The 18305-nt window shown below is 40.5% G+C and overlaps 1 protein-coding gene across 2 annotated transcripts in view; it reads right to left on the minus strand.

Moving 5' to 3' along the window:
* Window positions 1–818: 818 nt before the first annotated feature.
* Window positions 819–18305, minus strand: part of EGFL6 (EGF like domain multiple 6) — a 47422-nt gene continuing 29935 nt past the window's right edge. Inside the window, exons 8-12 of one of the 2 annotated variants that reach the window (XM_075135208.1) lie at window positions 17750–18079; window positions 6930–7010; window positions 4934–5020; window positions 3379–3644; window positions 819–1476 (exon numbers count right to left, since the gene is read on the minus strand). In XM_075135208.1, coding sequence (XP_074991309.1) covers window positions 1381–1476; window positions 3379–3644; window positions 4934–5020; window positions 6930–7010; window positions 17750–18079 — 860 coding nt within the window. In that variant the 3' untranslated portion in view covers window positions 819–1380. Of the gene's footprint in view, window positions 1477–3378; window positions 3645–4933; window positions 5039–6929; window positions 7011–17749; window positions 18080–18305 lie in introns of both variants that reach the window. The other variant, XM_075135278.1, reaches the window with a different exon arrangement.

Raw genomic sequence — 18305 nt, forward strand, 5'->3', positions numbered from 1 at the left:
TAAAATTCTATTCAATTGTTTTGGATGTCCCCTTCTTCATACAAGAAATAAAATAAAGAGCGTCACTAATAATAAACAGCGAGCAGTCAGCCTAGAAGGGAATACACAGAACTAACCAAGAGGAAAATGTATGCATGCACGTTTAACTGAACATTGCCTGAGCCAGGGCTTTTCCACGGGCATCTCTGTCCCCTTGGGATTCAGACCACTGGGTACTTTCAGAAGAGATCACAAGAGGGAAGAAGACGGTCTTGTCCTCCACAGCTTTGTCACTCAGCTTCTTTTCAGAAGAGGTGGAACCTGGATTCTAGACCCTCCTCAAACGTGTACGTGTATATATGTGTATGTGTGCGTACATGTACGTGTGTGTGTGCATGGGCGAGCGTGGCGGGGGGTGGCAGGGTGGCAGCTCCAAGTTTGTGGGAGAAGGTTCTGCTCACCTCCCTGCTCCTGGGGCTGGCAGATAGTCTCCATCCCTTTTGCTGAAGTTTGCAAGGATATGAAAGGACTCGCAACAACGATTGTTTTTCAGTTGTGTAAGAAAGAGCCTTATTTTGTGACCACTGTCTGCTGGAAAATGAAAACCATTCTTTCACACCTCTGTAGGGTAAAGTAAGCCTGCAATCCAGCAGGCACCAATTTGTTCCTGAAGGTCAGCACATAATGTGAAGTTTCTTAAGTGTTAATAGTGGGTCATTCTTTTTGTTCTTTTTTTCAGTATCAGTTGGTAACATCATTTGTTAATGATGAACATTAAATGCTTCTAAAACTATAAAGGGATAATTTCTAAACAGTGATTTGTGTGACTCAGACACTGATGACAAACAAGGTATTTTACATACTTTATTAGTAATGAAAATATTCCTCAGGGACATGACTCCACTTACAACTTGCGTAGCTCCATCAAGAAGGAAATAAAGCTCCACTCTTTCCTCTTGTTGAATAGATTGAATATCCACACACTAATTAGGAAGTTAAAATTATGTCACCAGAAGTAGTAACATCCTCTTACATACTGCTTTATGTTCTTGTGGAAGTAGAAGAAATGAAATAGAAGACTTAAGAATAGCCTTGAAAAGAACTTTAAGGAATAAAAGCATGTAGAATTTGTAGAAAAGCTAGACAAATAATACTTTAGAAACCCTGACCTTGAATTATAAAATACAGTAGTGCTACGCTCAAAGCACATATTAGAATAACTCATAAAAAAGTGTACTCTGCATCTTGCACATGTCAGTTTTTCTGTTTTCATTGCTGCATTAAGTACAAGGCAGTTTTCATGGTTTTGGTTTTTTTATACAGAAAATTATTCAAAAATACACTACTAATAAGGCAAATATTAAAAATAGGATTAAATCCAGCATACTCAAATATCCATTATCAGGTATCTTCTGGGCATAGACCAGAAATTAGTAGAACATTGTCCACTCCAATTTCTCCAGTTTTGCCCTTCCCACGTTCTGATTCAAAAGTGACCTGTCAAAAGAAAAGAGATGTATTAGAATCATAGAATCATTAAGGTTGGAAAAGACCTCTAAGATCGAGTCCAACCATCAACCCAACACCACCATCCCACTACACCATGTCCCTAAGGGCCTCACCTACACGTCTTTTAAATACCTCCAGGGATGGGGACTCAACCACTTCCCTGGGCAGCCTGGTCCAAGGCTTGACCACTCTTTCAGTACAGAAATTTTTCCTAATGTCCAATCTAAACCTCCCTTGGTGCAACTTGAGGCCATTTCCTCTCGTCCTATCGCTGGTTACTTGGGAGAAGAGACCGACCCCTACCTCACTACAACCTCCTTTCAGGTAGTTGTAGAGCGCGATGAGGTCTCCCCTTCAGCCTCCTCTTCTCCAGGCTAAACAACCCCAGTTCCCTCAGCTGCTCCTCATAAGACTTGTGCTCCAGGCCCTTCACCAGCTTCGTTGCCCTCCTCTGGACACGCTCCAGCACCTCAATGTCCTTCTTGTGGTGAGGAGCCCAAAACTGAACACAATATTTGAGGTGCGGCCTCACCAGTGCCGAGTACAGGGGCACGATCACCTCCCTGCTCCTGCTGGCCACACTATTTCTGATACAGGCCAGGATGCCGTTGGCCTTCTTGGCCACCTGGGCACACTGCCGGCTCATGTTCAGCCGGCTGTCAACCAGCACCCCCAGGTCCTTTTCCTCTGGGAAAAGGGAAAATGTAGTTTATCCAACCATTTAGCAACTCTGAATGTTAATTAATTATTATGCTATATCTGAGGAATGTTTTATCACAATACAGGACTTAATGACTTAATGACTTAAACCCTTGCACTTTTTAGAGTTTCTGTGTATTATTTGAACTAGACTGATAATCCTCTGCACAGATTTACAATACCAAACGGATTCCTTTAATAAGATTACTTATTTTCATTGTACAAAGAAAATACAAATTGAGTGAAATCCTGTTATAATAATGTAGCTTTATCACAGTATGTGATATTAGTGCACTCCTTTTCTTGAAGACATTACAACTGTTCATTTTTGATCTATTTGGATCCTTAATTTTTGGGTGTATATACTGTATATATATTTACTCTCTCTCTATAGTATGTATGTATAGTATAGCATGTATACTATATAGAGAGAGTAGGTTCATTTTTATGAATAGGATATGTGGGTTTTTATTTTATAGTCTGATTCTTATTTATGTAAGGGCTTTTCTACATCATTCCAGCAGTGCAAAGAACCTTGAAAAGAGCTTGCATTTCATTTATACTCATGGTATTCAATTATACAGTAGAAGCCTTTACACAGCACTGAAAATGTTCAGTCACATAAATGAAAACCAAGCCCGAGCATTTCAAGGAGAAACTTGATGAAGCCCTGATTGAGGCAGTTTTCTGTGCACCGTGTTCCCTGTTGGCTAGTATGTCCTGCTCCTAGGGTGATTGCTCGCCCTTGATTATACATGATGCCTCCTTTTGCACTAATTATCTGGTTTAGTGTGGTTTGAGAGAATCCTCTTCTATGAAACAAGGATAATTTTCATTTTTCCAGGAATATATGTATGCTTCTGTTGCATGAGATATTAAACAGAGATTTTCCTTCTTTGTGTTAATTTATGATCTGATGCATTTTTTACAAAATGACAGGATTACTGGCATCAATGTTCTAGCCAACTGGGGCAATTCAGTTCTGAAATTACAACCAGATAATAACTTTTCTGCCTCCTAAAATCTGTGCTCCTGTTTCCCATTTCAGATAAGCCTTTCAATTGCCAGTAAGCAATGCCTGTAAAACAGTTAGTGGAACACTTGAGGATTAGGAAATTATGGTATTTCCTAATACCATTGGAATTAGGCCGTTGATTATGGTATTTGGCTTATAAATTGGGTTATACTTACACTGTTGGTTGTTTCAGCCCCCTGAAATATCTCTATTTTTCCAGTTCTCCACCTTTCATCTTTTCCTTTGTTCTGCTCCCAGACAGGAGCAGTTTTTTTGTTTGCCAGGAACACTCGAAGTTTCCCCACTCTCTCGCCTGCAATTCGATAACTGAAAATCAAGCAGTAGCTGCTCTTTGGTTTGAGGTCGGTGAGGAGAAGTTTTAGACGCCCCATATCCTTCTTGTGCCCCACAAAAGCTGGAACTGCCATGTAGTACCCATCGCCTTGTAACAAAAAAAAAGGAAAATGCATCTTTAATGGACTTGTGTTATTTATTAGCAAATTGAATACCTATTTGCTAAGAAAATATGTGGAAGCTGGGTTACTTGAATAATTTAAAATCAGACTGGAGAAAAGCAGCAGGGAGTGTACTTTGCAAGGAATAAGCTTGCACTGTTGGAAGTCAGATCAGTTTAGAGAGGAGATGAGTTCATATTTCACTGGCAATTGCAGTCATTCTTCCTTGCACTATCTTTCAAACGCAAAACCATCTCAGTTTTTCAAATGCAACAGCCTGAAACATGCTGCTGTGCCTTTGTGGTCATTCCTTTTCCAGTACTTGAGGTACCTCAACAGTCTCCCCGCTGTCCTCTGCAGTGATGACAAACTCATAAAGGAACTGATAGCTTATTCCCCAAATCCTTGAGGAGCAATGAAATGACAGAGACACACAGTGTGATAAAAGGATAAAACATCTGGGTCCATAACTAAAGTCCTAATCAGCAGATGTAAGTTCAGGGAGATGGGGTAAGGTCAGGGTACGGTCTTCCTGGAAGTGACATCGCAGGGAAGGGACTCGGGGAAAAGGAAATATATGGAACAGGAGAGGAAGGAATAGTGAAGAAAGACTGGCATGAAAGACTGTGAGGGAAGAGGGAGAGAATGTGTGTGTGGGAACTGGAGCAAGTGGCCTGCAGGACCTGCAGGACCCACCGGTCCCTACTGCAGCAACTTCTGCAACATTTCCTGTGTCACAGGGGAAGAGACATCCTTTCAAACAAGTTTTTTCAGCCACACCTTTTTATATACACCAGCACAGCAGTCACACATTGCATTCGTGGAGTTCTTTCTCAGGTTTTAGCAGGCCTGCAGTTGGTACCAGGTCAGGTATCGGTTGTCCTTGAATAGCCCCCTGCCCTTGGCTCATTCTGAGGAACGCCGTCACTAGTTTGTCTTGCAGAGTTTGAGATTTCTGAACAGTTATCACAGTGCTGTCTAAGCCATGTGAGTGACTACATATTGCCACATCCATCTAAATGGCAGTTGTGTGGTTAAATGCCCTACCAGTCTTGGAGAGACACAAACGTAACTAATAAGGTTTCCATTGCCTTGTACCTTGCAATCCTGAACAGTTATATTCTAATAATTTTTCTCATCTTTTGATTCGTTTGTGTTGAAATACATTGCTGATTACAAAGCTAATTCTTGATTCTGTTTTCCCCTCTGTCCCTCTTTTTTTGGAGAGGGTGAGCCACCAAATCAAAGCATAGCTATAGGACAGATATTTAAATACCTCTATCTCGATCAGCAGGATTCCAGTCAAAGTCATCATCAGCATCTTGTTTCCAGTCGCAGACCCCTCGACTGAAGCTGCAATCAACTGAAAAAAAAATTGGCACTGGAGACTCAGAGATAAGAGGAGCACTACATCATAAGTACTGATAAAAATAATTTGCTCTTTATTCACTCAGTTATGAATGTATAGGTCATTCTAAAATTATCTACAATCTGAGTTCAGATACTGTTGACCTAGATTAAATTGCAAAAAAGCAAATCATTAGAATTTATGTAGCAATTCTTTCTTTAACTCACAGGAAAATCTATTGTGGCTTTTTACTGCCAATCTCCCATCTGCACATGAGTTTATATGCTGTGATTTCTGTATACTGAGCGCCTGCTGATCTCCAGGTATAGTTGGAGGTGTTAGTTTTGAACTCTAGCATCATAAATGGTTTGAGATCTGCCAACTTTAGAACTTTCCTCTCTCCATTTGTTACACTGCTGTAGTTGCAATCAGCTGAGATGTTCAAACTCCAGTTCTATCCATTGAAAGAGAGAAGCTGGCCTCCCATGAGAGGAATCCTTTACGTCAGCACTTGATACTCATACTACAGGGAGCTGGGAATAGCCCAAATCAGTTGGCCTTTAGAGCACACTGAAAAAGGATGTCACCCGGAGCACACCACAGCCTTCGTGACTGTGCAGATGAAAAGCATTACATACACAAAGAAAGAAACACTGTGCAATGCAAGTATGACAGATTGGATTAAGAATAATACGTCAGCCATCTGAATTTCCTCAGAAAGTAGCATCCTTCTTGTTCTTTTCATGTATTTTATCATAAGACTAAGAAGTCCAGTACTTGGGATTTAGAGAGCTTTACTGTAAAAATCCATTGTTTCTGAGACTACTGCTTTCTGAATTGGAAAACCCCCATGATTTTACCCTTAATGTCACATGTGTCTGTTTTGTTTTGTTTTGTTTTCTGTAAGATTTGGAAGCATTTGTGGATTGGTTTTGGGTGAAACCCACCTTGTCCTAAAAATAATCTCAGCTACAGCCAATCCCAGCATGTCAGCCCCTGCCCACTTGGCTGGGAACTCCCCAGGAGGATGCTGCTGCCCTGTAAATGCATCAGCTCAATACGATCTCTCAGTCCCCCCTTTTGGATTCTGCTTTTTTGCGTGGCTTTCATAAGCAGGTCCTTATAGTCAGCTTCATGATTCTGTCCATCACAGGAAAACTGCTTCCCAATGGAAACGCGGGGGAGAGTGCCCTTTGATCTGCCTTTATGCTCTGCTTTGACCAGAGCTACACTGCAGTCTGTTATAGTTCCCAACAAGCAGTGAAGTTTTCTGTTTGAAAGTGCATGAAGCAGTTTTATAAGGCATGGCAGAAGCTTAAGTTGTGTAAATAAATTGACAGGTCTTGGACCTTGTATGCTCTCCTGACTGTAAAATCTCTGATTTTACAACAATTTTTTAATGTGAGAAAGAACAGGTAGTACTCTGATATCCACAGGACTTACTGATGAATTGGGAACTATCATAAATTCATAGCCATGCTATTTAAGATTCAGGGTAAATATTTATGCAGTCTTGTTCAGGGGAAATTCCTATTGACTTCTGACAGAGGACCAGAGAATATGGCTGAAGGAGATGGGCATATTGTTGCGTGCTATGCAACACTCTTCTAACATGGTTTAATTTTATAGATGATAGAAATGACTTTATTTTTTCATGACTATGAAATAAATCAAGTGAAATTCAATTGCAAGTCAAGTTTCAATGTGAGGGAACTTTCTATACATGGCTCATAAACAGTTAAAGTATGTTTTGAAAAGGACACAAAAAGAGCTTCTCACATTGGAACTAGCAGAATGGTTTGGCCAGATACTGTCTCTAATGTGCTCACCAAACCTTTATGTTAAAGGCTTTTAAACTGGTTCTGGCTTGGCTAATATAGGTTGTCATGAAAACACACAATACACAGGAAAAAAAATTATCTACCTTCTTGCTCTGGTCTCGACACTGGAACTTTCCTCTGTGCCAGGAGAGGGCCGAAAGCAGCTGCTTCTTTCATCTTGGGAACTAGGGAAAACAACTTGTCAAGTGCTGAGTCCTCATGGGAACAGAAAATGGAACTTTATTCCTTTATACCAGTTGCCATCATTTATTTAAGTAACTCTGTGTATGTGTTTTCCACTCCACCACCAAACTCACATTCCTAACCCCAGTTAGATACTAACTCTGAATTTTAAAACTTTGTTTAAATTGCTGATTTCCACAGCACCGTGCCTTCTAAGCTGCGGGCAATGGAGCTACAAGATTCACAAAGTCATAAAACGTTGAACATGATCTTTCTTTGGTGTGGTGATCTGCTTTCTTGCTACAAAACTTCAGCTAATGATCGAAGTACCTGAACTCTACCAAACAGTGAAGACAAAGACTCAATGGCTTGGCACCACTTTGCCAACAGCAGCCTCAAAAAATGGGTAATGTCAGAGACTTTGTAAAAGCCATAAACGTTGGGGGATCAAAGGCCCGCAGTTCTGTACTCAGGTAAGTGATAGCTGGTACTGCTGTAACAGAAGCCCCAGGAAATGATTTTTCTGAAGCCGTACTCTCTGCTGTGGTACATGTTCTCCTGCAAACCTGATCAGCTCTGCTGTCTGTTGGGAAGGAAGAGTGCAGCGACTGCCCTACCCCTTCCTCACCCTCCCTGCAACAGCTGCCCTGATGTTCTGATAACCAGTCCTGGTGGAAACCCCCAAACAAGTTCTTTTGTAAAAACTGGTTGACGTGTCTTGTGCCAAACTCGAAGAGTTGGTACAGCAGCAGAGTCAATGAATGTTAGGTGCATTCTCTAAGATGCTGCTCTAAAGGAGGTGGTTACTCAAGAAGTACTATTTTTCAGCAGCAGCCTCAGAGACCAAGGCAAAACCTCTCCTGTCTGATGAGCTACAAAGATATAGAAGCTTGCAAACTCTAACTTACTCTAAGTAATACTCTAAAATACTCTAAGTATTTTTAAGCTTCTTTTGTACTATTTTAAGTGATTAATAGAGAAGTGCACTCACGAAAAAAAAAATTACAGTCTCAACTTCTTTGTGCAGAGTCTGTGTAAGTAACTAATCACACATGAGTTAAGGGGAAGATCTGTTTTCACTGACAGAGGATTCTATCCTTTGCAAACACATATGCAGATGATACCTATGATATATACATACACACCTATGAAAACAGGAGGAGCTTAAATGTGCCATTTTAGAGGAGGAGTGAGGGAGGATCCTTTGGATTCCTGCTTATAGAAGGTGTTAGTGGAAAGCCTGACAGACTGAAGTTCACTTTTCAGCCACACCATGTGGGCAGCAGCGCTTAGAAAAGCTCAGACTTCCTCAACAGTGCCAGATGATAGGAGCTATGGAAATGGAAATTACTTCTCCCTACTCAGCATTGTATCATACACGCTATTAGAAAGTCGCAAATGCCAAATATTTTAAAAGTCATTACTTTCACATGCACGCACGTTTGTTCGGAGGGGAGTTTGTTCCCGTGAGTTCCACTGAGCTAGAGCTTTCCATCGAAATACTCCAACATACTCACAGTCGTAAACACATTCTCAGTTTTAAGAATATACTTACAACCCACTGCAATCCAGAACCTCCTAGCACCATAAAGACCATGCCATCTACTTAACCTTTCTTCTCCTTCAAAACTGTCAAAAATTGCTCTGTGTGTACAGCAGAGAAAACACACACTAACAAAGAGGCCCTGGAGGCACTTCCAGAGGTGCTGAATCGAGCAGAGAAAGGAGACTCATGCAATCTTACGAGCTTTCTGATGAATTGCCAGGAGCGTGTCCTCTCTTGTTGCCCTTGCAGCCTTCCCCTCACCCAGACCATTGCTTAAATCACTTGGATAATATTCTTACTTAAGGCAAGGATTAATGTATCTTTCTCCAAATTAATATATGTCTACATATACACATTTAGAAACAGGCACATAGAGATTAGGTGTTAAGTTTACTGTCATGCCATAAACTTGGCCTCGTACTTAGTGAAAGAGGCTCAGGCTGTGAAAACCCTTGCCAAAATGAAGAGGGCTATTAAAATATGATCAGTTCTGGAAAGAGTGGAGTGATTTAACAGAAGACAACAGCTGCCAGAATGATTTATTTATTGGGTTATTGAATTACACTTGAATTCACTTGAGGGATATACATGCAGGTGTAGCTGTGTGCTGCAGATGCTTCAAGTGAAGAACTGTCATGCACATAAAAAGAGCCAAATTTTGTATCCAAATCTATTTTTGTTTCCAGTGTCAGGCATTAACTCAGATTCTCCACTTACTGGAAGATATCACCTGCGTATTATGAGAAACTGTAAGCTTCAGCTTACAGAAAGGTTTCCAAGAAACCTTACTTCTTGGAATGTGCCTACATTTTACATCAGACCATCATTGGACATAGCCAGGATCCAAAGTTTACCCCCTCCTAAGTACTAGGCAGGAGTCAGGATTGCTCTTTTCAGCTCTTCTGCTGTCAAGTGGTGCTTGCAGAAAGGCAGGCCTCGTCTCACGTTCTCTAAGAACATACTCTCACCACCAAAAGCTCACACGCTTTAGGCACAGCAGAGTCTATCCTTCTTTCTGTACTGCTGGTGCCCACCCATCAACTTATCTGCAGCACTAGCTACTGTATAATCTCTACATATAAAACGCTTCGTATCATGGTGCCACACATTATTAACCGTTGATGTCATCATGATACTCTTATGAGGTAAGATGGGTTGATCTTATGAACAGGAATTAGTGGCAGAGAGTACTAATGCCCGGGTCTTCAGAGGTACGTATGTAACTCACTACCACCAATTTCCATAGGAGTTCTGTCTATGAATGTCGTGATGAGCTGAGCATAAGAAAATTGGTGACATTCTGGTCCTGAGAACAGCCACCTTGTTGCTGACACAGGTTCTTGCATCTGCAAGAAATTCAGTGTTGCTATCTGCCACATATATTTGAGTATTGCCCCTGCTCTGAGGAGGGGGATCTCTGAGTCATGTTAGATGCAGTTTGTCAATTTTATTATATATCAGGAACTGCAGCAAGGAAAAAGACTTTCTGCAAATAGAGTAGCCCCAGCCAGCTCTATCTTGCTGCAAGTACTTCCCTAAAAAATAGTAGGACTCACATAAAACAACGCTGAAACTACTGAGGATGTCTGCAATCATGGAAATGCTTCTTAGCAATAACCTCAGAAAATGAGAAAGTAGTGCTGAAAAGAAGCATTGAGACATTGTTCTAGTATAAATGTGAGTATAAATAGAGGGCCACGAAGGGGATTTAGAAACAAGTTTATACATGAAAATCGAATTCCGCTTTAAAAACACCAGGCTTACAGGGAGCGCTGCGCATAATGAAATAGATGAGGTTTGAGAGCCACCTCCTAGCCATCCCGCTGCCCAGAGGACCTTTAGGTAGCTAAGCAAAGGAAGATAACAGACTGCCACTGAAAGATATAGCAAAAGACCTAGTTAGGTTCAAGCATATCCTTTCATACAGTGCACAGCAATGTCCTCCTAGGAGTACAGGCAGACACCAGTTCACTCTGCCTGTCAGGCAGGTTTGTTAGCACTGGTCTGCCAGTTTAGCCAACTCTGACTACACGACTTCTGGGTTGGAGCTGGCTTGCACCCGGCTTGCTTGGAGCACAACTAAAGCGAGCTCAGGTCCGAACGAAAAGTACCATGTAGATAGACCCTCAAGTCAGTCTATAAGTCAAATAAGGGGCAACGAGATCACAAAAGCGATAGGAAGCTTCAGGAGCACATCTGGAAAAGCACTGCTTGGACTAAGCTGCAATATTAAAAGGTTCAAAATAATAAAAAAAAAAGCACAAAAAAACCCCCGAAACCCCAAACCCAACACGCAGAAGCTCGATAGAATAGGTCTGTGGAGCGCTGTTTTATGGGCACCCTTCAGAAACAGTACAAAAGCACTGGTAAGTAACTGGTAAGTGACTCTGTGGTGCTAAAGGACCTTACTGAAAACACTGATAGATTTTCCTTTATGTGCACTTGGTTTCACCTCTCTGCTTTGCCAACTGCTGTATATAAAATTACGTATAGTGCATTTGGAAATTACATTTTTGTCTGAAAAAATATGGCTTGGTTTATAGTTTGGAAGTAATTTTCTATTTGTCTGCAGTAATGCATGTGGTATCCTTAAAGCTTTAATTCCTTTTTTTTTCGTGTTAGTGGGACTGTATTTCTTATAAATCATCTGTGGCATCACATTGAGCTGTTGCTGAGGCAGCTATACTGGAAGAACAGATATATAGCAGAATATAAGCATCCATGTATTTAAGTGTGCTAGTTGTGGGCAATGTGGTGTATTTTTATTTCTTGTTATGGCTGTTTGATTTTCCTGTCTCCTGGAAAATGCCTATGCCTGGTTTTGCCTAGGTAGTCTAGTTAGTCTAAATGTAAAAATAACACACAAAAATTTGGGAAAAGTAACTCACTGTTGGTAATTCTAACATGTAGAAATCTAAAGTGCCTGAAACCGCAGCATGTGGGAACTCTCACAAAACCAGTACTCGCTGTCTTTCTACCACTGCTCCCCAATGTTCAAAGATCATAAATAAACCCCAGAAAACCAGAGTGGGCACTGTAAAAAAATCAAGCAGAATATAAGAGATCGTAAAATGATGACTAGCTTCCTATATATACAGTATATCACTATGCGGGACTGAAAGGAATATGCCACACCTCTGGTATCACATCCTCCTCTGAAAGAATTACATTTGCCAGACGTGTGACATCTTTTGAGCCTTTTATCTGTGGCTGTGGACTGAGCTGTGGTCTGAGCATTATTCGTTCACACAGCAGTCTAATTATCAGAAAAGAATAAGATTAAGAGCAAACATCCTGATTAACTGAGAGAGTGCTCTTGTTCAGAATTAAGAGCCTAGAACCCATAAAGGAAACGGTCCACTTTTAGTATTGCCAAATAAACAAGAAAACAAAACGTCTTTATCATTCTTGGTGCTATCAAAGCAAGGGGCTCTGTAATTAACATAGCTGGCTACGTGATACTACGGGAGTGTTTTAAGCACAGTATGAGTTTCATAAATTGATAAAGTACACAATACCGCGTTTAGCTGCAGTTGGCAATACCATTCTGGATTATGAATGGTACACGAAAAGCACTGAAACGTTAGAAAATGACAGAATTAAGGTTGTGCACTATAAGTTCACCTCTAGCTTGAGCGTAGCATCTGTACAGTCATTGCTTATGCAACCAAGCACCTTGGTCCACCTCTCTGTGTCTTCTTCCATCTACAGAAAGGACATTTCTCACACAGGAAGGAGCTTCCCAATACTTTGGTTTACTCTCATTTCCTATACACCTGCAATTTTTGTAATCAATAGGACAGAGTCCTATTTATTAAGCTGCACCTTTCACAGCAGGACAGGTCCTTCCTTCACATTGAACAAGGTAAGGCTCACATGGAAAATAGTCATTTAAAGTCATTACAGACTGGTATACATAAGGTATAAAAATATAAGAAGAAAAATTTAAGTTTTCACAGGTGACCTTAATTTTGACATTTCTTAAATGTTGGTGGCTTCACTTTGCTATCTTTAACTGTTGTGTCTTTTAAAAAAACCTGTGAGTAGTAATTTTCATGAATGTCCTGTATTTTGATAGTTGGCCTATTTTAATAATTTCAATCTCCATATAATAATTCCTTTTTTCCCTACAGTATTTTTCTGTGGCATATTTTTCTTATGTAGTAAAACTACTATAATAAAATAATACATATGTTTAAAAATAATAATTAGGATCTCTGAAAAGTGTGACCTATCCATTTTTCCTAATTAACGACTCTTCCTGGAAGACAAACAGTACCGATATTAATAATACAAAAGGCAGATGCTATGTGAATACTTGAGGGGATTATATGGAGGAACTTAATGTGGTAGTAAAGGAATCACTGCTGAACAGACATCAGCAGAGGAGGAAAAAAAACGATGTGTAAATTTACGAGCTGTACATACGAGCTAATCATGTACTCCAAAGGATCATTCAATATCATTAAAAATGAAAGTGTTTTAAAGCCAAAAGTTCAAACAATTAAGTGCCTAGATCATGACCGAATTTTTATAATAACAAGGATCAAGTATAGCATATGAAAATTTAAAAGGAAAGGAAACACAGTTAACATATGCAACCCATCCTGAAAGAAAAATGCAAATGGAACAATGCCTTAAGTCTTATACACAGTTGGTATCAGACAAGAAAGCCATAAATAATACAAGTTCACATACTTAATGAAACTACATCTGATACTGGCGTACTAGTATCCCTGTATAAAGAAGCACACCAACCTTCTGCCAGGATCCCCTGGTGACAAAATCTCTCTGGTATGTTCAGCATATAAATCCCTTATATTAATAATGAAAAATTCCAGCCAAATGTGACTGGAACAAAGACAGTATAAGCAAAACCACAGTGCTTTAATGTTTTCAAGCAATAATATTAATTGTCACTGCTGTCAGTTGTAGTGGCATTTTTGTAGAGACAAGTAGTCTCTGCCTAGCCCAGGTATATGGTGTTCAAATGTCCTCGTTTGGTTGAGAAAGTCCTTGAAAAAGAATCTCACAAAACATCATGACAAAGATCTCCTGTATATTATTTTGACTTGGCTTTTCCTATGGACAAAGGATCTTCCCTGTGTGCCCTCACTCAAACTGAAGTCTGGGAAATGAATCTCTTCCAAGTAGCGTGGCACCGAGTACTCAACAGGAAGGTTACATGATCCACCCTTTGCAAGGGTGCGTCAAGTCACGCAGCCCAGTAGAGAAGAGCATGTTCTCCTTGTAACACCAGGCACAAAGAGCAGAGCCCTATGTCCTTTTAACAAAAAAAGATGGTGGCTCTACCCTGGGGACACTATTTCTGGCAATCCTTCCTGACCTGTCCAAGCAGCTTACAGAAGAAACCTGTTGAGATGTCTGAGCTACCTCCCCCAATCCAGCAATCCATCCATCCGTCACAGAAAGGCAGAAAGGGTTAGGAGGATTGCCTTGGATGATTTTTTTTTTTCCTAGCAGGCTGCCTTGCCTCACAATTGAGGAAGTAGAAAAGCCCACAGTCCTTTTTGGCACAGAATTTTCAATAAATGTATCTATAACTAATAACAGTATTACTTATAAATATTTAATTTATTATTTATAATAACTATTAACAGACCCTATTAGTACTATGCCCCTAAAAGTGCTAGACCAGCAATATTCTTCCAATTCTGTTTGGAAAGAAAAGCTTTTGTCCCTACAGAAATCACTACGGGGAAGCACACTCTTGCCGAGGCTAAATATCCCTTCAGGTTCCACTAGCATTTTGCAGTCAATTAGTCAATCTTTTTGAGTCCTTCCCAGTCTAACCACATTTAGCCGAACGTATCTGGTACTACCAGTGCTGGTCAGTTCACACCATTCTCTTGGCACATGCAAGCTTCCCATCAACTTACCTTCATGAAGAAGCTTGAGTACCTGAGAACCTAGTCCTAACAAAAGTCGCCATATATATTGCAACCGTCTTCTGCTCACTTTCTCCATACTTCCTGCAAAATTATGGCCAACTTTGGATAATTAGCGTTACTGGGAAGGGTTATGTCCTTCTTTAGGATAGTATTTTGGTGGAAATGTGTGTGAAACAGAATTCTCTAATCGTAAAAATATGAGATTGGCCATCAGAAGATCTGGGGTTTATTGCTTCTTGTGAAGAACAGAGGCAAGTCACTTAATCCTTTGGTCTGAGACTCTGAAATGCATTTGGCAATACCAGCATGGTAAGGCCGAACCCAAAGGGTAGCTTGCCATCCAGTGAAAACTTCAACCCCAATTTGGCTTCAGCTCCTGCACCGGCACCTTTTTTAGGTAAGTGATTTATGAAGGAATCCTTAGAAGATGGATAGGAAGTGGCATAAGCCTGTCAGGAGTGAAAGGCTGAGTAAAAAGATAGGCTGAGGCTTAGGTAAGGAATCTGGTGTGGCTGGCCAGAGGGACAGTGGCATCCTGAGCACAGGATCCTCAACTCTGGAGGCATGGCACCGTTAGCCAGAAACTTTTGACAAAAAGCAGAGAGCTTGAGTATAGCCTGGAGCTTACGACAGTCATTGGAGAAGGTAAGGTGGGTTGAAGTCCCTGCTGTCTGTGCAATACAGATTTTGAATTAGGGGGGATCTCCTGTATGCCGGCTGAGCTTCCCAATTTATCAGATGGAAACATGAACATACTTCTTTTGCTCTGGCTGTTGAGGTTTTTTTGGTTTTTTATTTTTCAACCTGGGTACCTTGTGTTAGCCTGTATGCCAACCGCCTCTTACCTCTGACAGCCATAAGGTCTGAAGAGGGCTCTCAATACACCAAGGTCCCACCATGAAAGAGAGAGCTCTATCTATCATTCCCTCACTTTGGTAATCCCACCTTGAGCTTTTCTTCTTGTGCAAGGAAGGGCTTGAAGTGGCACATCAGTCCTGAGTATTTTCACCATTCGGTCCGGTTAAAAGCTGACATGCAGAAGTGTGTTTTTGCATGTGGTTAGGTGGCAGCTGTTTTGATATTTTGGAAATATCACTGAATTTTGAGCTTATGTGCTTACACTGCCAGAGAGGCACCTAAGCATCTTCCAGGACGCAGGTCTACTACTGGATACCACTGTTTTCTAAACTGCTTTGAAATGCTCGGTTGGAAGTATAGAATGAATCACAGAATCACGTAAAAGTTGGAAGGGACATCTGTAGGTCACCTAGTCTGACCTCCCGATCGGGAGGTTGCTCAAGTCCCAGCTCAGTCATATTATGAATATCTCCAAGGATGGATGTTTCACAACCTCTCTTCACACCTGTACCAATTTTTGTCCACCTTCAAGGTAAAATATTCTTTTAATTTTATCTAATAAGAATTTTTTTTTGTTCCAACTTGTATTCATTACTTCTTGTCCTATTGCTGTACATTTTCAAGAAGAGTCTGGCTGTGCCCTCCCTATAACCTTCCATTAGATAGTTGAAGACAGCTATAAGATCTCCCCTTAGCCTTCTCCTCTTAAGGCTGAAAAAAAGAGTTACTCTCAGCCTCTCCTCATATACCATGTTCTCCAGGCCCCTGGCCTTGGTGAAGTACTGCTAGACTTATGCCAGTAAGTCCACATCTGCCTTGTAATGGAGAGCCCAAAACTGGACATAGCACCTGAGATGTGGTCTCAGAAGTGCCAAACAGAGGGGAAGAACCACTTCCCTTTTTCTGCAAAGCTTCTTCCTAAGCAGTCATCCCATGTCTGTAATATTGCATGAGGCTTTTCTCTCCCTTTGCATTTGCTGATGTTGAACTTCATAATGTTCCTGTCAGCCCATTTCCACAGCCTGCCCAGGTTCCTCTTAATAGCAGCGCTGCCCTTTAGCGTATGGGTTGCTCTCCCCAGTTTGGTATTATCAGCAAACTTGAAATACGCCATAAGCGCTCACTGTTAATATTTGCAGGAAGGGAGGAGGTTGATGAACAAAGACCTAACTTTGCTCTGTTTATCAGCTCGTTAGCATAATTTGGGGAAGCGATATTAGTCTATATCCTTAGCCTGAACTGAAACAGGCTAATTACCACTGAAAACCGAAAAAAGGCAATTTTAGGAGAAGAGTGCCTTTGGCAAAGAAGCTTGTATTCTCAAATGTATTTAGGTCAATAATGACATTGTTTCTTGGCTTTCTTACAGTAGCAATATTACAGACCATTTTTTCCAGAGGACTTTAAAATGATCTTTCCTTTAAAAAAATTATATTTATGTGTCTTTTCAAATCGAATAGCAACAATTTGAATGCTAACTTAAACTTAATTTGTGTTCATTTTGATCATTATGAAATATGGTGCATAATTTTAATTACTGTGGGATAATATTTATTATTTTTCTATACTTTGGAAAAGAGAAAGTATCATGAATAAACTATTAGCAGGGTGTATTTTTCATATTACATGTTTTTGCCACTACCTTGAAGAATGTTTGACTGAGCCAGATGTACTAAAAGCCAATTAAAATGCATTTGAAAACTTTAAAGAACACAGCAAGAAAATGCATAGCATACAAGACAATAGTTGGAAGGAAACACCTGAAAGCAGACTGAGGAAACCTATGGCAATCTTCCTGATAAATGACTGATGTCAGAAATTAAGCAAGACTCCTGCTCAAATACCATCAAATGCTTTAAATTTGAGACTGTCCATTCAGATAAACTCTCACATTTAAACAAAAGGGATAAAAAAACCCCTCTGTGATTCAGGTCGTTATTTTTCTGTGGTAATGACATGAACAACAGTGGTGCCTATTATATCGTCTATATTATTTGAAACACAAGGACACCGAGTCTATGTTTTTCCTCTGAACAATGCACACTACTTAGGATGATGAGTATACCTACCACGAATCAAAGCTAATTATTGTCTTTCTTGTAATGAAGCAGCACACTATCTTGTTTTGCTGGGGCTTCTGTGAAGAAAATGGGGAGAAGCTATGTGCTATGTCTAAGCTGCTCTGGAAGCAGAGCCTGCAGAACGGCTGTCAGGACGGCGCACTCCTCTGCTCACATCGACTGCAGACAGATTCCCCTAACAGGGAGATTCGGTATCTTGTCTCACCAGTAGGTATGTTAGGTTGCTTTTCATTCTTTACAAGTAAATTCTGATAAAATGGCTGTAATGTTTCGTGTTGATTTTGTTAGTCTTTATATACATTTTCACATTGAAACCAGATTTTTAAAAAAATGAAGAAACTTACAAAAGACATCTCCTCTAAGGCTTCGCTCATGGTCAATTTGATTCTCAAAATCTTCCTTCTCCTCTTCGTCTGACTCTTCTGCCTCCTCTTCTGCAACAGCTTCAGTTTCTTTCTCTTCCTCAGTGTAGCTCCCACCAAGATCGATACCACCTTTATAGTCCAATAACTGCAAGTGGGTCTTAGAAGCTGGTGTCGCAGCTGCTTCTGGGATCGCATTCTTGATTGTTTCATGCTTTTTCGCACTCTTTTTATGTGCAAGAAGTTTCTTAATTGTGTCCTTAGCTGTACCAGGGATTCTTGCAATTTCCTTCACTGACTTCTCAGGGATAACTAGAACCAAGAAGAAAATATTAAATATTCATCTAAGGAATCATTCAGCAATGACAACATTTATTGATGACACCATAGTGTCCTTTACAATGTCCGGAGACCCATACGACCAAATTCTCCACTATGAGAGAGAAGTTCAGCTCTGCACAGAACTGAGTACGCATACACGTGTTTAGCTCTGTCGTACAGACAACCCTCTGTTTGAGCTACAGTGAGAAGACCAAAG

This window comes from Calonectris borealis, chromosome 1 (assembly GCF_964195595.1).
Source record: "Calonectris borealis chromosome 1, bCalBor7.hap1.2, whole genome shotgun sequence".
Taxonomy (NCBI): domain Eukaryota; kingdom Metazoa; phylum Chordata; class Aves; order Procellariiformes; family Procellariidae; genus Calonectris; species Calonectris borealis.